Raw genomic sequence first — 23,614 nt, forward strand, 5'->3', positions numbered from 1 at the left:
TAATCTTTCAGTCCGCTTATTGGACGACATTAAACCGCTTAATGCAGTCCCCTTCTTGATAAATTAAGTACAATAATCTTATAAAATAAAAATACTAAGCAGCAATATATATACACTTCAGTAGTTGAATTGGTACGAATTTTATAATCACAATTATGACTTATGAGAACATACAAGTGGGAAATGTAAAAAATAGAATTACAAACTTTCAGCCCATCCACTAATTACAAGTGGGTAATGTTGAAAAGTCTTCTGTAAGAAAATAGACAAGAAAAATTTGGGAAAAGGCCTTCTACACCCATAAATTCGTAGAGCACAGAAAATCAAATTGTACAGCAATTTTTTTTTTCAAAGTTCAGTGAGAAATGAGAATAGAACGAAAAATGCATTTGGTTTTAGAAAAGAAACAAACAAAAAAAAGAAGAAATAAACGCCTTGATTTAAAACACGCTGCTTCTTGAGACACGGGTATTGGCATTTTTGTGCTTGGATTTAGGACACAAATCCCAAAAAACAAGGATTTGGTACATGAGATTGTTCAACTGCTATGTGAAGAATGATCCAGATTGTACATTTCTGTAGAAATCTGGGAAACTTTATCAATCATTACCGACTTTTAACGCTCAGATTAATAAGCATGATCGTAGAGATTAGATAGATGGCTTCCATTTATGCAGCATTCCCTAAAGTTTTCTAGCTACTCCATTATTTCATCATTTGGGATCATGATTTTGGGAGAAACTAAGTAGAAATGCTCATTAGCAAAGCCCAAATGATTGACAAAAGGTTTCAATGATTCTAAAAAAAAAAAAAATCATAAAACCTAATATAAAAAAACAAAAATTGCTTTGCATCACCTCTTTGTACATACCTGTTGTTAACAGCAAATTCGGAAAGAACAATCTTGTCTCTTTCAGAATTCATAAGACTTGCTTAATCAGTGAAGATCATTTGATCCAGGTGCAACTTATAAACATGATAAAACAAAAAGCTACATTCTATCATGAACTTACCCAACTCAACCCATTCTACTCTACAGCCCTCTGCCCACCAAAAAGACCATAGTTAACACGACTCCAACTAACACCAAAGCAAGGCATGAGCCTCTTGATTGTCATTTCATCTAAACACCCGAAGTGAGTGATTTGAGCATGTGAAACCCCCATCAACCATGAGATTAGCTCCGCTTACATACCTTGCTTCATCGCTTGCTAAGAATAGCACAGCATTAGCCACATCATCAGTGGTCAATTCTACTCCCTGCAGGTTAGCATTCCTCCCAGTAAAATCACGAAAACCTGCCATAGCATCCTCAGTTCTCTCCTCCTCTGGCAAGTAAGCTAAAGCCAAGCCTGTTAGAACAGCATAAGGAGAAACACAGTTGACACGTATCCCATGTAGTCCAAGTTCAGCTGCAACATTCTTGGTGAGCCCTAAAACAGCATGCTTGGACCCTGTGTAGGCATGTGGACCGAGCCCCCCTATGGCACTTGCAACACTGCACAGAGAAACTATAGAGCCCTTCTTCAATGGGATCATAATCCGAGCTGCATGTTTCATTCCAAGGAAGACTCCCTTCACATTTACATCAAATAACTTTTCAAACTCCGATATGTCTGCACTGCGGATATCGGGACATGGTGAACCTGACAAACCAGCATTATTGACCATGATGTCAAGTGTACCAAATCTACTGACAGTGAAGTCAACTGCACGGCAAACATCATCTTCTTTGGCGACATCACAATGGAAATAACAAGAGTTTGGTTCACCACCAAGGGTATCACAGACATGCTGGCCAAGGTTGTCCTGTAAGTCAACTATACAAACTTTTGCACCATGTTTGTGAAATAGGCGAGCAATGCTCTCTCCAATACCAGTGGCTCCTCCTGTAATCAATGCCACTTTCCCCAATAATCTGAGGGGGAAAACACAATGAAGGTATTATATCCTACAAGGAATCTAATGCAATATGTTAGAATCTACTAAGAGATGAACTATTAGACCACTGATGGAGCTTCCGATCTGAGTTAAGACTCAGAATCCTCTCACCCCTTGTAAAGTGAAAAACAAAAAATTATCATTGAAATGAAGCAATTTGTTTTTGAGAATTTACTTCACTCACTTGATTTCAGAAAACAAGTGTGGCTTTCCAAGGGAAATTGGTTTTCTGAGATGGGTAGATCGTTCAAATTTAGGATATCATTCAGTTGGAGAAATCAAATACTAAAAGTTAAGTTTGTGACAAGGCCATGGTAGTTGGTATTATAACTGGTAAATACTTGTCGAAGATCTTTCAGAATTAGACGCAAAGGAAATTGCGGAATACAATTGAACAAATATGCTGTCAAAGAATTTGGAAGCAATTCCTTTTCTCGCTACCAGTTGAACAAGTAGAGGCAATATAAAACAAAAGTTCACACCAAAAATCAACCACTGTAAAACATGTGTAAATTTAAAGAATATAGATTCTCCCATACAAAGTCATAAAGAATCTAGATTTATTCAACTCGCAAAACATTCAGCTACAAAATTAAGCATTTCGACGATTCGTAATTTTGCCTAACCTCAAGCATTAGGAACAGGAGAGAGAGTTGTTCATCAGTTGACATGATCGCTCTTCAATTTACAAACTAAAAAAAAAAAAATCGTAGAGCCGGCCAATATGAAATCAAAATCGAGATTTAATTCTCATATTACAAAAAGAAGGAAGAACTTTGAAAAATAGTATTCCGCCATTCAATCAAGTATAAATCAAGATCTAAAACTACAGACTGAGATCAAACCACAATTGGTTTGACGGTAAAGCCAAAACCTTCAGTCAGAAATTGAACAAAACAAGAGATAACATGGAGCTGAAAATCAATTGTACCCAGAAAAAAGCAGAATGTTTTAGGCAAAATGGTAAATCCCATGGAATGAAGTAGAAGAGAAAGGTAGAAAGATGTCTTATTGGTTACCTTTGGCCTGGAAGTGAAGACTCGCCACCAAATTTGGCAGCAGACATGATCATTTGGGAGAGTTTTTTCTTCCTTCACTTTTTTCAATATCTGATTCAGGGGAGAGCGTATATACTCATGCTTCTGTAATGCGCAAATAAATATTAGGATAAGAATAACTTGGACGTTGAGATTAGGGCTGTGCATCCGGATCTGGATCCAGATTTTAAAAAGCGGGCGGGTAACCACCCAGGTTAATCTGGTCTAAAAACAGGCGGATATCTGAATTTGGGCCGGGTTATAACCGGGATATATATCCTGCAGGTTTTATACCTGATTTTTTTATTTTTTTAAAAATATTTTTAACTCTTTTAAAAAGACTTCTTTTTATAGTCTTTATGTTTATTTATTTTTTTAAACAAGTGAAAAATTCATGATTGTGGGTTTTTTCTCGGCCTTTCATGTACAGATGTTTTACAATTTTTTACATAGCCTTTTTTAAATATCTTTCTATAGTTCTTTTGTGTTACCTTTTTTTTAAAATTTTCATTTTTTAAAAAAAACTTTATCGCCAATTCAAATTTTTACAAGAAAATAAATATAAATAATGTCGAGAAAATAAATGCAAGAACAAAATACAAGCCAATGGCATATATTTAATATTTTCTCCACCAAAGCTATTTTGTTGCTGTGATGCCTCCCCTGGTTATGACTAATCCCTTTGAAAAGAACATTTGTAAAAGATTTTCCTTTGAAGCCAATGTGGACCAGTGAGCAGAAATTAAATATCTTTCAATCCTCAAAATGAATAGAGAAACTAAGGAAGAAATGCAAGAAGTTTACTGCATTAAAGATGAACCATCCAAAGCTCATGCCACTTTCAGTCCTGCAAGAGAAATAAAAGAGAGACTTCAAGCATACTCAGTAAACCAACAGTGTCATATTTTCACTCTTAATTATTATGGAAATTTTGGAATAGGAAATATTATGCATTTCTAATTTCAATTCTGCTACAGGTACCCGTCATGGGAACCCGTAGCGGAATCGTCTGACGTGGTATTAGCCACGTCAGCTTTATATTATTATTTAAAAAAAAAATATCGCGATTCTTCAAACCCGTTCCGTGCATCTCTTGGATTCTTTTCCATCTCTATCTCTCTCTCTCGACCTCTTGAGCCATGGAACCAGGGGTTGCGCCTACCCAAACACCATCACCAGCATCCAACACCACTACCCTACTGGGGAAGTACCAATTGGGGTGGTTACTGGGACGAGGCAGCTTCGCCAAGGTGTACCAAGCACTGTCAATAGTTGATGACACAGTTGTGGCCGTGAAGATCATCGACAAGTCCAAAATCGTCGACGCCGCCATGGAACCACGAAGAATCCGAGAGATCATGGCCATGCGTCGCCTCCAGGTTCACCCCAACATTCTCAAAATCCTCAAGGTCATGGCCACCAAGACCAAGATCAATCTTGTCATGGAGCTCGCCACGGGCGATGAGCTGTTCTCCAAGATCTCGCGCAGCGGCAAGCTGGCTGGGCCGTCCGCGCGGCGGTACTTCCAGCAGCTGGTATCGGCGCTGCATTTCTGCCACCAAAACGGCGTCGCCCACAACGACGTGAAGCCGGCGCTGCATTTCTGCCACCAAAATGGCACAGCGTCGCCCACAGCGACATGAAGCCGGCGCTGCATTTCTGCCACCAAAACGGCGTCACCCACCGCGACGTGAAGCCACAGAACCTCCTGGTTCAGTCTGAAGATATTGTCTCATCTTCGTGAATCGTGGGGTCAGTTTGATTTTATAAGTGTTGATTTTAGAAACAAGACTAAGCAGAGAAACGATGCGTTTAACTTAGGGTGCAAATGCACCGTTTAAATAATGTTGACTTGTAACTCGGGTACTCGGCGTGTCCACCATCTAGAGTGCAAGTAGCTTTTTTGTTCTAATTTAAGCTAGGGCAGACTATACACGAGAAGTGAGGATCCATACAAAACTTCTCAAACAATCAATAACACCAACACCCGGAAAATCATTTATCATCATACCCAGAAATCAAGCAAACCGATTTTCAAAATGGATAACAAATCTTCAAAAAATCCCAGAAAATACGAAATCAAACAAAAACCCACAAAACATAATATGCAAAATCTCACTAATCAGCAAGCAACGGCAAGATTCAACCACCAAAAGATAAAAAGACTCAAAAGCGCGAAACATGCACCAATCAGAACCAAACCACAGAACCCGATTCAAAATAACAGAGAGAGAGAGAGAACCATACTGGCGATTTTCTCTGTGACGAACAACGGAGATGTCAGCTCAGAATTTGAGTTAGGGTTTGAGTGTGAGAGTCAGAGAGAGAGAGAGATGGTGATAGAGATCCAACGGCAGCAAGGGAAACACTAGAAGAACAAAGCAGTGCGGACGCAGAAGAAGGGAAGTGATCTGAGTTGAGTTCGAAGAAGTGAAGTAGTTGAAAGGCTTGAACAAGAAACGACGCCGTGTGGAGGGTCATGATGAAGCGCACCGTATGAGAAGAAAAGTGAAACGGGGAGTTTAGTTGAATTAAGAAGACTGTTGTCATTCAGTACGCAGCGTTTTTCAATTATAGAAATAATTAGTAGTGTTTGTAAAGCACAGCGTTTTGCGACTTAAAAACACCAAAAACTGTGCGTTTAGTGTCTGTGAGGTTTTACGTTAGTGGGCAGTGAGGTAGCTTTTATTTTGCGCGCGTCAAATTATCAAACCTGGAAGTTTGTTAGTCTGTTTTGGGAAGGAATCGAATATATGGTGGAAGGAAAAGGGGAAGAACGTTGGGGCATCTGGAAATTGGTTAAGTTGAATTCAGTAAGGAGGTTGGGTCCCTCGAAGAACCCGTATCAATATACCTGTGGCTCACTTGAGCTTTTCTTCAAACACCTTGCGTGCCTACACTTTACATTCCTCGCAGCAGCTTCCTTTACATCCATTACATCCCTTAATTACATTCATTCAACACAGCAGCTTCTTCTTACATCCATTGCGTTTCCTTATTAATTATTACATCCATTCCATACAAGGTAATCTTATCATATATAATAAGAAACTAATCCATAAAGTAATTATTTCGAACTATCTTTCATAATAGAAAAGTATAAAACTAGTGTCTAAATTGAGGGAGTCCAGCATTATCCAAAAAATATATGAAAGATAAGTATTTTGGTAAGTAAAAAATTGAGAAAAAAGAAGCATCTATACCAATAACTCCTAAGTTTGCTAAAGCATCAGTCAATCTATTATCTTCTCTTAAGTATGAATTAATTCAAAAGGAAATAAAGAATGGATATTAAGTATGTCAGTCCACATTTTAAAATACTTCCAAGGAGGCTCTTGTATTTTGTTAAACAAGATTAGTTCACGGCAAGTAAAGAATCTGTCTCCACGATTAATTCTAAAGTTTGCATATGATACCATAATAATAAATTAACCACATTTCAAAACAGAAAGTTCATCTAGCGGATAGCATATATATAAAAAGCAAGCCAAGTGCTTTTAGATAGATCAGCACATGATCGATCATAACTTAGCATGCAAAAACATTCGTTTTACAATAGTGCAAGTACTGACAATAAAAACTGTGTATAAAATTATAAACAAAAAAAAAAAGTACACAAGATTTAAACAAATATTTATCTTCACTTCGCATGAATCAAATCAACTTGAACCTAAATAAAAACAAATCAATTATCAATTCAGATTCAAATACGAACCCCAATTTCATCACACACACACACATATAGCATTTAAAAATCAAGATTTACCAGATCATTCAGTACCAATAAGTAAATGAACTTTTGCATTAAAAGTCAATTTGTTAAATCCCATTCTGTTTAATATTCCAATCACTAATTACTAACATACATTACGTACGTGATAAACATATTGATCATATGGTAATATGTTAAGTACTGAGAGTACAAATTGTCAAGTTTTATAAATTGTTTATGGTGCGATTTAAAGAAAAATAGTAGTACCTCACAGATACAGCTACAAGAAGGAAATCTTATCAATATGGGCCCAAGATAGCCAGAGAAGAGGGGGGAAGAAATTCAAAAGCAGCTATGTGAGTGAGGAGAAGAGTTGGCCAGCATTCGGGAAGGGAGGGAGCTGGAAGGGAAGGGAAGGGAAATGGGAGGGTCAGAGGGTGTTAAGGAGAATGTGAAGGATAACTGCTCATTGGTGGATGCAGATCACTTGGTCACAAGGGCAAAAAAGGAAGGAATCATGGGTCCTAAAGAACATGTGAACGGGATGGGAGCGAACTCCTTGCTTGAACTAGTGCTAGTGACAGTCAGGTGCCTCTAGGTGGCCAGGTTAGCAGTGAGAAGGCAGAGTGGAGGTGTCTACGATGAAACAGAATACCAAATGCTCACATCAACACATTGTAATGCCAAATGATATTTCACAACTTTTACTTTTTTAAGTTTTTAACGTTCAAGTAACGGTGGATTGAAGAATTAGCAGTGCGCAGCTCCACAGGGACTATATACATAATTACATATGCATGAGTGTGCACGCATATTGCAGCAGGATGATCATGAGCATCACCAGAACATACACGTACCATTAATTAATTATAAGAAGTAACCTTTTTCTTAACTCAACCTTGGATCAGGAACTTCTCCTGGGCTAGGACCGAGGGTGAACGAGCATGCAAGTGATTCCTCGCATTCATCAATTTGTGTGATAAAAAAGTTCACCCATATATGCTAGCTAGCTAGTTAGTAATATTAATTGCTGACTTGCAATTGGATTATAACATGATTCATTCAATGCCAATTTCACAATAACTAGCAGGAATAAGAAAGATTAAACTAATGAATATTGCTACGTCCACAAAGGAATTACATAAAAACAATCCGTAGTTTTATCTTATTCGTTAGTTCTCATTTATAACAAAAATAATTTTAGAATCTGATGAATCACATCAAGCCACATCAATATTTGAGCAAAAATGCTCAGTAAAGGGAAAGCAAAAACTAAGAGAAAATTTAAAGAAATAGAACGCATATTATATCCTACACTTAATTCAGGTCTAGCAATTGCGTTTGTAGTAGCTGCCACACATTTCTCCTATGCTGCCACTTTGAGATTTCAGGGGCCTGCACGAAATGTACTTTTTACCCCTGCCACAGTTGGATACTGGCGTTCTTTTAGAAGTGCCTTCAGTGTATCGAGGTTTTGCAGCGAGGATTCTGCTTATTTCAGAATCGAACCACAGGTGTGGTTCGTCCATGTCAATAATGTGGCATTGGTAGTTAAGGGAGGTGACGTTGTCCTGGAATATTGAAGCATCAGCAGCAACAACACTCGCTCCAAATGTTGAAGAAAGGAATAAGGAACATTGCCATGCAATTTTTTACGAATCAGAAAGTGGATGGCAATCTCACATTATACGTACCTTGTCTTGATCATTCCCTTTTGTGTAGCAAGCCAGAATTAGTTGCAAATGTTGGGGAAGATCGATGAACTGACCAAATTACGTACAAACAAAGAGAAACTGACTACACGGAGAAAATCCATCGGGTTATTGGTGCTAACCATCTGGAGCTCAAAGGCTACATGTCATCCACGACATTTGGGGAGCTGTTATAGAAAATTAATTCTCAATACGATTAATCAAACAGAAAAGGAAAAAAAAATGGGACAGTTAGAAAACAAAGAAAGACAAACCGATTACAAGAAAAAATGGTAGGAAAGCATATATGAAATTTAACTTCTTGGCTTTCCATTGTTTTCCAAATGGTTGATAGGTTTAATTACTGAAAAACATTCGGCAATAAAAAAAGGCATCGATTTTGGATATTTCGTGAGCAAAACAATTCGCAATGCTCACATGATGAGCATATAATGGTAAATGATGTTGGGGCTCTCACCTGTCCTTTCAATTCCTTGAATTTGTCCGTCATCAATAACTATGTTGCGGACGCGGGCCACCTTGAGCCATTCTTTTCCCTCTTTCCTTTTCAACTGTTTCTCCAACGCGAGACACTTTCTCATCTGTAAAAAACGAAGGGAGGCAGGGAAGCCCTCTTCTGGCATGTTCTTGAGCTTGGGGCAGTCTTTGATCAACAATTGTACAAGGGAGGTGAGGTGTTGAAACCCCTCTTTGTCCAAAGATTTCAAATTTTTAAATGAATATATGTAAAGATAGGTAAGAGTGCTGGGCAACAACAATACCCCAGGAAAAGACTCCACTTTTTCTGAATCGCCACCTATTCTCAATAATTGTAGAGAGTGGAGCATTTGCAAACCCCATCCCGTCCAGTTTTCAATGAGTTTCTTACAGCCGTGGATCTCAATTTCCTTCAGATCGGAAGGCAATCTACCTTCTGGAAACGACTCAATTTCTGGACAATCTTTTATCTCCAAATAATGAAGAGACGGAATGAAGAGGTGCATCTTATCAGGCATTGACCTCAGACTCTCACAATCTTCGAGGGAAAAGGTTGCAAGGTTAGGGGCACGCAATCCTCCTTTTGGAAAAGATACAAAATTAGGACATCTTCGTATTCCTATATTTGATATCACTAAGTGCCCGTTTGTTTTTAGAGATGAGATGAGATGAGATTAGTTGAGATTAAAGTTAAAAAGTTGAATAAAATATTGTTAAAATATATTTTTTAATATTATTGTTGTTTTGGGATTTGAAAAAGTTGAATTGTTTGTTTTATTTTGTGTGGAGATTTGAGAAAGTTGTAATGATGAGGTGAGATGAGATGAGATGAGATGAGATGTTTTTGGAAAACAAACAAGGCCTAAATCAACTTCATGTTGTTCTATAGATTGCAAATTCCTGCACCCTTCGATTCGAATACTCTTTAGATTTGGGAATAGGTCTAATGGAAAGGACGTTAGGGAATCACAACAATCCTTCAAGTACAATTCTTCAAGGGAAGAATATTGCCTGTGCATAGGGAGCTCACACTTCTTACAATCATAGATCAGAAGTATTTTCACTTTTGAGAGCAAACCGGCCTTGGGAAGGGACACGAGCGAGAAACACTTACGGATTCGTAGCTCTTGAAGACAATTATTGAAGTCCATTATTCCATCACGCTTATGTTGTTCTGGAAGTGCAAGAGATTCCAAATTATCACACCCGGTTATATCCAGACGGGTAAATTTTGCAAACAAGTCTACGGGGAGCGAAGCCTCGAGTTGTTGACATTTGCTAATCTGAAGCTTGGCTAACGAAGGAAGATGTACAGGCAATCGTCCTCTCAGCTTGGGGCAGTTCTTAATATACAACTCTTCAAGTTGTGAAAAAGTTTCAACCTCATTTTCGGCACCCAAATGAGACCAGTTTTCCCAATTCAACATATTTTCCAACCTTAGAAATTTCAAACTTCCAAATGGCTTCATTGAAGAATTACAACAATTTCCATAAAATTCTGGACCCACAGTAACAACTTCATCCAACCCATCAATATAGAGTTCACTAAGAGAGGGTAGCTGCCCAAGTGGTGGCAAGGCACTACAATACTTGCAATTTCTTAATTCCACATGTGATATCTTAGACATTGAAGGAAGCCCTCCTATCCAATCTGGAAAACCTTTCCCGCTGTAGTTGTTGATGGTGAGACTTTTCAAATTTTCATGGGGCTGCAGATTTTCGAGTACATTTCTTAGACTTTGCAAAATACCAACTTCGTTTGAAGGATTCCATTGTAACGCCAACTCCTCGAGGTAACCCTTATCCTTCAAGCTTGCATCCAAAGCATCCTTGGCTGATCTGACATTTTGGAGCTCCCAAATTAAAAGCTTTCCCCCAAGCTTTATTAGTTTTCCCAATTCTCCAATGTGAGACCCACTGTGTTTGCTGACGATGAATTTGGTCAATGTCTGAAGACATGTTAGTCTACCCATTTGTACCGGCATCTCCTTTAGTTGGTTAGTTTCATCAATTTCAAGATGATGTAAATTAACGAGTTTCCTTGTATCTCTTGGCAATCTATCCAAATTCTGACATTTTGATAAGTTCAACGTTTGTAAATTGCACAAATTACACAGAGAATCGGGTAACCTCATAATATTTGTGGAAGAACAATCCAAATAACGTAGATGTTTCAATTTGCAAATTGAATCAAGCAAGTTAGTTATCCCCTGTCTGCCGGATAGAGAGAGAGTTCTTAAGCACCATGCCCTTGGCATTTTGATTTCACCATCCCATCCTGACGAATCTAATGTCAGGAAAGTGCGTAACCGCTTGGCATTGTAAAGATCCTTGTCAATCTTCTTAAAGTTATCAAAACTTCCACCGAAATATGATAAATAGCGAGTCATCTTCACAATCTCTTTTGAACCATCACCCTCTAAGGCAAATTGCCCAGACACAAATTTTGCCAAGTCATTAACAAGATTATGCATTACAAAACCCAAGTTAGTTTCACTTGATTGTTGAAATAATGATCTTGATACAAGAGCATTGAAGTAACGCTTGCCAACTTCTTCCATTGTTTCTATTTCGGATTGTTGCAAGAAGCCTTCCGCCATCCATAACAAAACTAATTCATCTTTCTTAAAAATATAATCTTTTGGGAATATTGAACAATAAGCAAAGCATCTTTTTAAATATGAGGGGAGATACTTATAACTTAACCTCAAAGCCGGAAGAATGTATGTCCCCTTCATGGGAAGATCCCATAAATTGCTCTTCAATATAGTCGTCCAATATCTCTCATCATGATCTGACTTAGACCACAAAAGATTGCCAGTGGCTTTGATTGCTAAAGGTAGACCTTTGCACTTTTCCACAATTTGAATACCTATTTCTTTTATCTTTGGATCAACGTTAGAGCTACCATTACGAAATGCATGCTTTTCAAAAAGTGACCAACAATCATCCTTTGGTAATAGCTTTAGATGATGAGTTTCAATTGCCTTCATTGCCAATGCAACGCTTTCATTCCTTGTGGTGACAAGGATCTTACTTCCTCAAGTCCCATAGTGCAAGAGTTGGCTTAAGAACTCCCGATGAATGGGGTTCTCACTCCAGACATCATCCAAAACAAGGAGAAATTTCTTCCCCGTCAAATTATTCTCTAGTATAACTCGAAGCTGCTCTGGATCCTCAATAGAACGAGTTGACGAAGTTGCAGCCTGATCTATAATTGATTTCATTATCTTGAGCCTATCAAATTCTTCTGAAACACAAAACCACATTTTAAGGTCGAAATGTTGTTTCACCCTACTCATGTCATTGTATGCCAGTTGAGCAAGGGTAGTCTTGCCAATTCCCCCCATGCCAACGATGGCAATCACGCACATTTCATTTCCTCTCGCATCAGAAGAGAGCAAAAAGTCAATGACTTTTTTCTTGTCCTCATCCCTACCAAAAGTGTCTGACTCTGAGACGTAAGAAGTGGTCAACCTTTCAGGATATTGGTTTCCTCCAACTCCTGCAGCTTGTAGACCCAAAAAATTCTTTTGTGTTTTTAGATCTTGTAGTGTATCAAGTACCTCTTGAATCTTTGGCTCTAGGCGATGAATAAAAGGATCAAGGGAAGTACTAGAGATAAAGTTTCGTACCTTTCCTACAACGGGTTTGAATTGAGCACGCAACTGGCGTTGGAGGGCTTCAGTAGCAATCTCATCCAATATGTCTTCTGCATCATAGGCAACATCTTTCAGCTTATCAATCCACCTTTTCACATTAGAATCCATAACTTGCTTTTCTTCTGCGTCTTCCAGCACCATATTCATTGACTGCAATGCGCTCTCCATCTTCTCTAAGAGTTTTTTGGCTGATTTTTGTTTGCAAATGAAATCACCGACCCCTGGAGAAGCCATTTTATTAAATACGACTCCAAGGAGGGCAGAGAGAAATGCCAAGCCCACCTCAGCCATGCTTTTCTTCTTCGGAATGAAAGAAATCAAGGGAAATGAAAGGAAGGTTTTTTTAGCAAACAGCAAAGCAAGACTAGATTGCAAGCTGTATGTTGCATTTTATATATGTCGAACATGAAAAGAGATCATCTTATTAAAATTAAATTAAATGGGAAAAATGGCTGACGCCGTTTAATTTTCTTCCGCAAGAAGTCAATTACCTCGTGAGATGCCATTTTTTTCAAATAACGCTCCAAGGAAAGAAAGAATAGTCAAGAAAGCTTAGTTTGGAAATAAAAGCTTGGTAATTGCGTAGAAAGTAAATACAACCAGGTTTTATACAAGTAAAATGGGCTACAGAGGGGTAGAAAATAATCCCTTATTTCTGTCTTTTATTATTTTATCTATCAGTTGATGTTGGTGAAATACACGATAATATAATAAAAATTACAATTAAAATAAAATTAAAACGAAACCAGTTTAGACTGAGACACAGGAATATTACTCTCTTTAAGGATATTCAAGCCCTCTACGGTGTACAAAATTTCAAATTTAATAGGTGCAACAGAACTCCTCTTGATTTAACTCCTCCAGGATACAACAGCCCGACTCATCGTCGTATAACTCAAGCCTAATCTGCACAAGTGGTTGAGCCCAAAGCTCGACTCAAAAGAACACTTCTCTTTTATCTGAAAATACTTTCAAAAATATATATTCACGAAGCTTGTTATTCTTATCACACTTTCTCCAAAGTATATTCCTCTCTACGTACCAAACCGCAAGACTACACAAATATATACATATATATAGTTGATAGACGTAACCGGTAAAAAGAATAAAATGAAATAAAGTAGCTAACGACCCATCAATGCCATGTTAAACCATAGAGAAACGGAAGCTTTATTACAAGCCGTTAAAACCAACGTCCAAAAAAAAAAAAATTATGAGATTGCTTGAAACTCAAAACGGTACGATCTCCAACGAAAAAGCTATTAAACTACCAACAAATTATGAGAGAATGAAAACGTAAAAAAAAACGGATAGAAATAAATTTTATTAAAAAATACTAACAGTTGGCACATGCTCTACTTATTGATTGGTGTGAACTTTGAGTTGTGATTGTGGATTGAATATATGCATATCATAACATTTCACTGAAGGAAAGACCCGTTAATAATGTTTATGCAATGTTGATAATTTCAGAAAAAGAATCATTCCTTGGAGATGAGAGCTGTTCATGTAAGATGTAATAAGCTGTCCTGATCAGATGGTCTACCACCAAAAGAAAGGGAAACTTCGCGGACATTGCCTTCGAAAAAACAAAGATGTCAATCCATAAATTATTATTTCTATTGCTCATATGGGCAATAGGTTAACAATGTCAGGTTTTAGTTGGTTATGATGTAAATTGCCAATTTTAACAGTTTATAGTGCAATTTAAAGAAACGTAGTAGCACCTCGCAAATGCAAATTAAGGCCACGTTTAGTTATATAGAAGAGATGAGATGAAATGAAAAATTTGTAAATAGTAGTAAAATAGTTTGAATTAAGATGTTTTATGAGATTTTGAAAAATAAAAGAGAAAAAGTTGAATACAAATATTATAAAGTTAAAATATTGTTAAAATGTTATTTCTTAATATTATTTTTGTTTTAAATTTTGAAAAAGTTGATTTATTTTTTATATTTAAAAGTTTTAAAAAATTGTAATGATTCGGTAATTGATTAGATAAAAAATTTGAAAATTTGAACTTGAAAAGTGTTTGCATTTGATAGTTTTTGGATGTTAATATGAGATGAGATCATCTCATCTCATATTGAAATGTGATGTAGCCAAATTTGTGGAAGAATGCATTCCTCCACCCATCCAGTTTAATCAAACTCCAATGTCAAGTGATGCAAATAAAAGAGAAGATTCCTACACTCATCCAGGTTGGCACAAATTTTATAAATAACTTTTGCAAAGTAGCAGTCAAATTCAAAGTTAATTCACAAAAACCTAACATAAATTATAATAGACAGCAGTTTAGACAGGAATATTCCCTGTGCATTTGTGGAAGAATGCATTCCTCCACCCATCCAATTTAATCAAACTCCAATGTTAAGTGATGCAAATAAAAGAGAAGATTTTCTAAGGATTTTCTTGGTAAGTTATAACCAATCAGCAGTCATTAATGTTCATTCAATACCCCTTCATCCATTACCAACTGGGATCAACTGGGATCAACTGGGATTAGATGTTCATTCCTTTCTTCACCATAAACATAGTCATTGTAACAAGCAGTTAGTAACTTTCCACTAGGTGAACATACTAAGCTTAGGTTCAGTTCTGAATTGTTGATATCAGTCTTTAGATCCATCAATTTATAGATAACTGCAGACTAAAAAGGAGTTGCCATATGCTTAAAGACGCATTCCCGCTCATAAATGAACTTACTTCTGAGAGCCAGCAGCCTGGTATTTGTGAACTGGTAATGCATTTATATCTTCATCACTCATCGAAGGAGTTGTGGAAGTATTATCAGAGTCCAGTGCTCTGAGAGTATCATAATCTAAACCAAAATGAACAGAACTTTTCATCCACAGAAAAAATCACATATTGAAATTCAACCTAAACTGGAACACAAACATAGCCTTGCTATGTGCATGTGGACCATCAATTTCCAAGAGGTGACCCCGTTATAAAAATCTAACAAATACATTTCAACAAAAATGAAAATACTTAGGTCATCAAACTCGTGGTCAAGAAGTGCAAGCTGGAGTCTTAGTCTTTGTAATCGTCCTCATATATGTTACCTATAATATTTAAACTAAAAGCTACTTGCAAAAGTAATACTACTCTAACATATTATATATAGAACATTAATATATATTAATTGCACATGAATTTCCTCTTAGACTTGAAAGAAACAAAATAATAAATATTAATACATGTAAATTAATAGTATATGCATGGTTGATTGGTTCGAGTGATAGGACCACATGCAAATTGTAGACAAAGAAAGAAAAACAAAAAATAGTTTAAGATATATACTATATAGTATAGGAACAATTTAATAATTAATAGGCAAATTGCAAGCTGACCAGAAAAAATTTTGTGAATACCAAAAGGACCAACTTCTTTTTCATTACTAAGAAGATGACTCAGGTCTAATACCAAAAAAGAATAGTGCAAACGAAAAATGTAAGAGTAATGTCTTATGAACAATTAAGAGATTCAGATTAATACATGGTTCAAAACAAGATATGCACATCTCATCTAAGCCAGAGAACAAATAAAAGGTGTGTGCGCGCACGTGCACGTGCTCACGTTATAAATATAAGCCAATCACCAATTCTAATCAAATGAGATTGTATTTAGAAGAAAATCCATGCTAATTTAGTGCTTATGAATCAACTGAGAAAATCCCTGTGAAAATAGCAATCTATTTCCTTCTAGAGCGCAATAAAATTAAGTAACCTCTAAATTACTAAGAAAATGATCAATTCAGTACTGAATTGATATCTTTTCTCCTGTTTCTATCTAATAGGCATGGTACTCACAAAACACCAGACTATGAACAAGCACAATGATATCTTTTCTCCTGTTTTTTGGGTACACACGTTCTAGGCTATGCTTCAAATTTTCACGCAATGATCCAGGCTCGTTGAATATTGTAAAGTACCAAAAGCTAAAACTTGACAAGCTCACGTTTAGTGTGGAGAAATTAAACCAAGATAGGTTTAAGAAAGCATATCCTATCTCCCTGCTCACTGTGCTCAGCAAAATCAAGATTCCATTCGCTAATCCTCTGATTGCAGCATATCCTCCAGTGGCGAAGGCCCTAAGAAGGTTCAGAGTCGCCGCGGATTGGCAATAAGCCCTTATCAATCTCTAGGGGTCCGGAATCCTTGATTTCTCATTAAAAGCATCTCCATTTATGTTGTCTCCTTTGTAACTCGGCAGTTTCACACCATCCCTCTCCTCAAATGGAGCCGATCTGCTTGGTCGAGGGCTCTGCAGCATGGACAGCCGAGATGCGAGTGATCAGGGGCTTGGCGTCGTACGCTTTGGCGGAAGTGGGAACCAGAGAGTAAGTGGGTTGGTGATGGGGGTGAGAAGGAGGGGGTGGCCGTCGAGGTGAGTTCGCGGTGGCCTGCTGGGGCCGTTGGCGACGGGCTGTGCGCGGCGGAGGGTTGAGGGAGAAGAGGGACTGCAGAGAGAAAGGGGGAAGGGGGAGAGATGGCTGGAGGGAACGAAATGAGAATTGAAAACCTAACGCGGGGGATTTAATTTAATGAGCTTTTGCGGCGCTTTTGACTCGCCGCTAATAAGTTAAAATGGGAGCATGTGTTTTTACAGCGACAATTTTCGCCGCAAATAGTTAATACCGCGGCGATTTTCTTTAATCGACGTAAAATAATACCGCTACAGTTTTATAATTTTATTGTGACGACAAAAGTCGCCGCAAAAGCAAATTATATATTTTCCCTCAGTGATTTTTCAATTTTGCAACGAAAATTAAGCAGCGACTTTAAAATCGCCGGAAATAACCTTTATTTGCAGCGAATTTTTTTGTGACGATTTTAAAATCGCTGGAAAAGGCCTGATTTCTTGTAGTGAGACCATCTGTGAAACCAAACAGGGTCTAAATGTTTATTTAGTGAAAGTTTTGAGAGCTTTTGACAACACAAATATTAACATCAATGAACTGACTTTGTGATAACATTAGATAATATTTCTATATTCCTCAAGAATTAAAGAAACAAATAATCAACCGCGTCAACGACCTTGTCTAACAAATTTCCATCCCTACAAGAAGACAATGACCTTGCGAGATGTCTGTCATTTTGTCAAATAACGCTAGCTCCAAGGAAGGCAAAGAGTAATGCAACTCCAACCTTAGCCATGTTTTCTTGGCTAAAAGAACTGGGCAGCTACAATATTGAGGAGACAAGAATTAGGGAATTGGAATACATGAGCGCATAAATAAAAACAAAAAAAAAATGTTAATTAGATAACCACTACTACTCGATCTGTGAGGTAGACATTGGCAAATAAATATATTGTGTATATATATAGACAATTTATTAAAGACTTGAAATTGTATTCAAATCATTAGATTGTTTTGGCCTCCTATACCAACCTTTATATAGGAGGTCAAGATAATACAATAGTCATCCTTAAACCCAATGTGTTGGTCTAGGTAGGAGGCGGGGCGGATGAGATTTTTTCCCCTGCCCCCCGACACTAGGGCGGGGTGCATGGGAAAAAACACCACCCCGCATAGTGCAGGGCGGGATGCAGTGAAGGGTATCCCTCAAAGAACCCGTATCAATATACCTGTGGGTCACTTGAGCTTTTCTTCAAACACCTTGTGTGCCTACACTTTACATTCTTCACAGCAGCTTCCTTTACATCCATTACATCCCTTAATTACATTCATTCAACACAACAGCTTCTTACATCCATTGCGTTTCCTTATTAGTTATGACATCCATTCCATACAAGATAATCTTATCAGATGGGAAAATGAAATTGGGATGGCGCAATTTTCTCTATGAAGAACAACGGCAATGTCAACTCAGGATTTGAGTTAGGGTTTGAAAGAGAGAGAAATGGGAAAATGAAATTGGGAAGGCCGAACTTGGAGAGTTCCTCTATTTGTTTGGCTCATATTAAAATCAACAGATTTTTTTTTTATTTAAAAAAAAAAATGGGGCATGGATATCCGGATCTTTACCCAATATCCATAACCGGATCCGGACGCACCTAAATCCAAATCGGATGGATAACCATCTAAATTCACCTGAATTTTTGAGTTCCGGACTAGACCCAAAAAAAAAAGGTCGAGATGCACACTCTTATTCAAAAGTGTCTCACTTAGATGAATCTCCTCCACAAAATTTTTATCTCAACCCATTTTTTCACAACATTAAACATTATCAACGGCCACAACGCCCACCCCCCCGGTGGCGGTTCCCTACCCTTTGTTCCCTATCACAATTAAGTATTTAATATATATTACTAAGTAATAAATTATGGCTAGACCTGTTTTATAAATTGAGTTCAAAGACTTATTTAAAGATTTGTATTAAGCCTAAATTATGCTACTTACTAAGTAATAAATTATCGTAGGTTTTATAAAAGTTTTCTTTTGGATTAATATGTATGAAAAGCTCACTTGGTATTTAACGAGTAAATTTTGGAGTAGGCTATATTGGTGCAAAATTTAATTTGATAGAGTATGAGTTTTATTGGACTTGATAATTGGGTTAAAATATTTTAATGGACCAAGTGGGAATTGGTTGAAAGATTTATGGGACAAATTGTATAATTTTTAGAGGCTAAGTCGGGGGCCATAACTCACGAAAAAAGTCCAAACTACCCAAAACCCAAGCCTGTGAGAACCCAGGGATCGGTTTCCACCTCATGCACGTTTCCACGCCGGTGCACGTTGCCTCTCCATGCATCTCTCCATCCCGCTAGGGTTCACGACAGGGCATATATATATATATATACCCATATATTCATGCAAACCTCATTTTTTCTTCCTCAATCTAGTTTTGTCGCCGACCCTCTTGTGATGCCAAGCTTCACACCGCTGCCAACACCTCAGTCTATGCCAAAAAGCCACCATCACCACCTAGTCATTGCATTGAAGGAGTACATGCACAGAGGTTCACATTGGAAAGCCATGAGGCCGTAGCTAGTTCCACCACCTCACAGCCTCCCATCACAGCCAAAGAAGCCAACACGAATGAATAGAGTTACAAGAGTTAGACAAGTGGAATACAACTGGAGATGATGATCAAGGCATAAATAAATCAAAATTATTTATTAGATAACTAGCAGTGATTGAGGCGGTGGGCATTGAGTTAAAAAAAGATAGATTGAGTTTTGTGGGACTCATTTAAGATGTGTTTAGATGTATATATGTGAAGTTGAAAAATATTTTAAGTCTCGCGTATAAAAAGATATTGAGTTGAGAAAAATCATGAATATCTTGTTTAAAAAAGTTTTAAAAATATATATAAATTCAATAATATTCATTTATTTAACTGTTATAAAAAGAAAGTCGATAAAAATCATCGATCCAATTCATCGATTCAAAAAGCATTTCCCCATGAGAAAATCATCTGCTCACTGCTTCATTACATTAACCTTTTCACATCTGGCAGCTCTCAAAGAAAACATTTACCATTGTTTCTGCGTCGGTGGAGTGAACACAGCCAATATTTCAAACAGTCTTTCAGTATTTATAGAGGGGTAGAAAATAATCCCTTGTTTCTCTGTCTTTTATTATTTTATCTATTAGTTGGCACATGCTCTGGTCATCTGATCATTTATTGATTGGTGTGAACTTTGAATTCTGATTGTTGATTGAATTTATGCATATCATAACATTTCACTGAAGGAAAGATCCGTTAATAATGTTTATGTAATGTTTGATAATTTCAGAAAAAGAATCATTGCTCGGAGATGAGAGCTGTTCATGTAAGACGTTTTCAATTCTACCCTGTCTTGATGCATGCATGACCCTTATTAAGGTCTCGTTTGCATTGAGAAATATATCAATTCATCTCATCTCATTATTATAATTATTTTAAATTTTTATATAAAATATAATAAATAATTCAATTTTTTTAAATTTTAAAATAATAATAATATTAAAAAATAATATTTTATTTTATTTTTAATTTTTTATCTAAAATCAACTTATATCAACCTCTAAACTGTAGCTAAATATCTAAGAAGAGTCAGAAAGTGTCTGACATAGATGAACCTCCTCCACAAAGTTTTATCTCTGCCCTTTCTTTCACAACGTTAATTAAATATTAATATCAACGGCCCCAACGGGCCCCTCCTTCCTTCCCTATAACTATTAGTAACAATATTGCAAGTGACTTCATACTAAACTACAATTTACTTTAACAATATTAATTATCCAGAAAATGAATTTCAAAAAAACTGATTACAAATTGATTTAAAGTATATCAATTTGTAATTTTGATTTTAAAGATAGATTTAAAGTGCCATATCAAATTACGGGAGTTTAGTTAAATTTGTTAAATTTGCAGATGTCACCTAGTCTTAGTTACAATAATTTACTTAATTAAACAACTTATTTTATCATAGCAAAGAAAAAGGAAAAAGTAAAAACACGTTGCTAAATTGCAGAGAGTAACTACATCTGAAAAGATGACCAAAAAAAAAATCAAAACCGTTCATCTCAATGAATCATGGCATATTGTTGAAACATTTGTACTCATAATAAGGGCTGAGAAAACAGTTGATGGCCATTTTATCAAATAACGCTCCAAAGAAGGGAAAGAGCAATGCCACTCCAACCTCTGCCATGGCCGAAAGAACGTCTGAGTTAATGAGCGCATAAATTAAAACAAAAACTGTTGATTAGATAACTACTACTAGATCTGTGCGGTAGAAATGGTGCAAAGAATAGTCAAGAAAGCTTAGTTTGATTCCTTTTGGGACAACTGATCAATATGGTCATTAGAGGTGGGCTGCACTTCACACTCATGAAATAATGTGCATCCATTCAACTTCACAGTAAAGATGACCTTTGAATAAATAAAGAAAAACACTATAGATACAAAGGGATCCCACTCACATCACTACACACTAATGTGAGTGCGCCACGTTTCCTCCCCTTTTTTTTCCTTACTTTTCTTTCTCCACCCGTGCAATTTCCCTCCCCTCCCCTCCTCCCCCTTTCCCTCTTTGTCTCTGTCCGTCTCCACCATTACCGTCACCGCCATGGTGGTCGGAGACCACCTCAGGGCCTGCAGAATCTGTCAGCGATCCAATCGGCACCGTCTGGCGGGGGGATGGGAGCTCCCGTGCACGACAAGCTACGTGAGCTGATCAATGTCTACATAAGAGATTATCTTTTATCTGTCGGTTGGCACCTGCTCTGGATAATTGATTCATTTGTGGCGAACTTTGGATTCTAATTGTGGATTGAATGTCTACATACATCATACATATCATCCCATTGTGGGAAATGAAGGAAAGACCCATCATTCATCATATATTTCAGAAAAAAATTACCATTGCTCCAAGATGACAGCTGTTCATATTGTTAAACGTCTTAAATTCTACCGTCTTGATCAATCGCTGCAGAGCAGCCAGCCAGAAGTTGCAATTCCCATATTCATAGTTGCTTTTTCAAAATACTTGTCCTGATCAGATGGCCTACCACCAAGAAGATGATTGATTTGTACAAATTTTAAATAGATAAATTCTATATAAGTTTATGTATAAAAGTGGACTACATTTTAAATAAAGTATAAATAATTATTTTTTATTAGTGAAATCTATTTTTTATAAAAAATTTGTACAAAATTTATCTATATAAAGATTGTATGCAACATTAGAAAGGGAACTTCGTGGTCCCGTGGACATTGCCTTGAAAAATGAGAGAGATGGCAATCGAAAATAAAATAAAAAAACATTTTACCACCATTCACCATTTAATTTACCACCATTCACCATTTAATTGCCTTTGAAATTGTCAGATTTTAGTTGGTTATGATCATGTAAATTGCCATTTTTAGTAGTTTATAGGACAATTTAAATAAAAGTAGCAGCACCTCGCATATGCAAATTCAATGTTTATTTAGCTAAAGTTCTTAGAGCTTTGAGCAGTAGCTGATGGACGCATAAATAAATAAAATAAAATAAAAAGTGTTAATTAGATAACTACGTACTAATTAACAACGAGATTTCAGAGAAGTAAAATAGGAAACTTGAGAAAGAAAAAGTTTTACTTTTTCATATCAAAGCTAAGGAACTGATCATTGTATGATCTGTCATGGATGCTGCAGGGTTTTGCCAGATGAATATGAGCAAAATGGAATTATCCTACCAATTTGCTTTCCAAGCAGCGGGCACCAAATTAGTGGTTTGTTTTAGGACTGAGTAAAAATCCGACAATCCGACTCCGAATCCGACTCCGCACCGGTTCCGCTCCGACTCCGCTCCGGCTTCTACTCCGACTTGTCGGAGCAGAGTCGAAGGTTTTTTCCCCTTGGAAGTCGGAGTCGGATTCGGAGTCACTGATGAACTGACTTTGGCTCCGCTCCGATCCGCCTCTGACCCTCCACCTCCGACTCTGCCTCCGCCTCCGATTTTATACATATTCTATAAAAAGATATGTTTTTTTATATATTAATTATTTAAATTTTATACAACTATATCTTATATAGTTAGTTAAACTCAATAATATACTAGTTAAATAATATATTTATAGTATAATATATAGACTAAATTGACTAATAATAGTTTAGTATATGACTATAATATACTACTATAAACACTAAGATGCATAATAACATCAACATGTAATATTGTAATACTAATGAATAAACACTAATCTATAAATTTATAATAACATATAATACTAATGTATAATAACTAAAGTATTATTCATATAAATTACTAATAGTATTAATTACTATATATAAATTAGTAAACCACTTTAAGCCTATATATAAATTACTATATAAATCACTATAGTATTAATTACTAATACTATATTACTATATGATACTATTAACTATAGTGATATACTAGTATTAGACATTAGTGTACTAATACAATCAGTGATATAGTTAGTATAATATTTATACTAATACTATTATATAGTTATACTAAATTAAAATCACTATAGCAAATACTAATATATAATTATACTAATCACTATAACTAATACTAATACTAATATAGACTATAGTTATAACTTATAGTATTATAACTATACTAAATCACTATAACTTATACTAATATAGTTATACTAAAATT

The 23,614-nt window shown here is 36.5% G+C and overlaps 4 protein-coding genes across 8 annotated transcripts in view; 1 reads left to right on the forward strand and 3 right to left on the reverse strand.

Annotated features, from left to right (window-relative positions):
* Nucleotides 1-829: 829 nt before the first annotated feature.
* LOC108988790 (xanthoxin dehydrogenase-like) overlaps nt 830-23,614 on the reverse strand; it is a 43,845-nt gene continuing 21,060 nt past the window's right edge. Inside the window, exons 1-4 of one of the 4 annotated variants that reach the window (XM_035690124.1) lie at nt 5,226-5,389; nt 3,783-3,825; nt 2,961-3,050; nt 830-1,918 (exon numbers count right to left, since the gene is read on the reverse strand). In XM_035690124.1, the coding sequence (XP_035546017.1) occupies nt 1,120-1,918; nt 2,961-3,013 (852 nt within the window). In that variant the 5' untranslated portion in view covers nt 3,014-3,050; nt 3,783-3,825; nt 5,226-5,389 and the 3' untranslated portion in view covers nt 830-1,119. Of the gene's footprint in view, nt 1,919-2,960; nt 3,084-3,782; nt 3,826-4,055; nt 4,168-5,225; nt 5,390-23,614 lie in introns of those variants that run through there. The other 3 variants (XM_018962154.2, XM_035690123.1, XM_018962161.2) reach the window with 3 other exon arrangements.
* On the forward strand, nt 4,118-4,621 carry LOC108987331 (CBL-interacting serine/threonine-protein kinase 7-like). Its single transcript, XM_035690329.1, has one exon. The coding sequence runs from the start codon at nt 4,118-4,120 to the stop codon at nt 4,619-4,621; it is 504 nt and encodes a 167-aa protein (XP_035546222.1).
* Nucleotides 7,828-9,511, reverse strand: LOC108988741 (putative disease resistance protein At3g14460). Of its 2 annotated transcripts, XR_004801525.1 has the most exons (3): nt 8,860-9,511; nt 8,385-8,569; nt 7,828-8,261 (listed from the first exon to the last, which is right to left on the reverse strand). XR_004801525.1 is itself a non-coding variant. In XM_035690125.1 (2 exons), the coding sequence occupies exons 1-2, from the start codon at nt 9,395-9,397 to the stop codon at nt 8,535-8,537; spliced, it is 573 nt and encodes a 190-aa protein (XP_035546018.1). In that variant the 5' UTR covers nt 9,398-9,511; the 3' UTR covers nt 7,828-8,534. The 2 variants fall into 2 exon arrangements, 1 of the variants encoding a protein (XP_035546018.1); XM_035690125.1 differs by having other exon boundaries at nt 7,828-8,569.
* LOC108987339 (putative disease resistance RPP13-like protein 1) lies at nt 9,859-12,775 on the reverse strand. The gene is made up of 3 exons (XM_018960243.2): nt 11,977-12,775; nt 9,994-11,919; nt 9,859-9,890 (listed from the first exon to the last, which is right to left on the reverse strand). The coding sequence occupies exons 1-3, from the start codon at nt 12,773-12,775 to the stop codon at nt 9,859-9,861; spliced, it is 2,757 nt and encodes a 918-aa protein (XP_018815788.2).

This window comes from Juglans regia, chromosome 5 (assembly GCF_001411555.2).
Source record: "Juglans regia cultivar Chandler chromosome 5, Walnut 2.0, whole genome shotgun sequence".
NCBI classification, from domain to species: Eukaryota; Viridiplantae; Streptophyta; class Magnoliopsida; order Fagales; family Juglandaceae; genus Juglans; species Juglans regia.

Bases quoted from the DNA above. Each gene is read 5' to 3' on its own strand.
- LOC108987331 (XM_035690329.1), top strand. From the start codon at position 4,118: ATGGAACCAGGGGTTGCGCCTACCCAAACACCATCACCAGCATCCAAC.
- LOC108988741 (XM_035690125.1), bottom strand. From the start codon at position 9,397: ATGCCTGATAAGATGCACCTCTTCATTCCGTCTCTTCATTATTTGGAG. The intron at 8,570-8,859 runs GTGAGAGCCCCA...TTTCTATAACAG, and splicing joins TCAAGGAATTGAAAGGACAG to CTCCCCAAATGTCGTGGATG.
- LOC108987339 (XM_018960243.2), bottom strand. From the start codon at position 12,775: ATGGCTTCTCCAGGGGTCGGTGATTTCATTTGCAAACAAAAATCAGCC. The intron at 11,920-11,976 runs GTGAGAACCCCA...ATGGGACTTGAG, and splicing joins TGTTTTGGATGATGTCTGGA to GAAGTAAGATCCTTGTCACC. The intron at 9,891-9,993 runs GTAAGTGTTTCT...CCCTATGCACAG, and splicing joins TCTTCAAGAGCTACGAATCC to GCAATATTCTTCCCTTGAAG.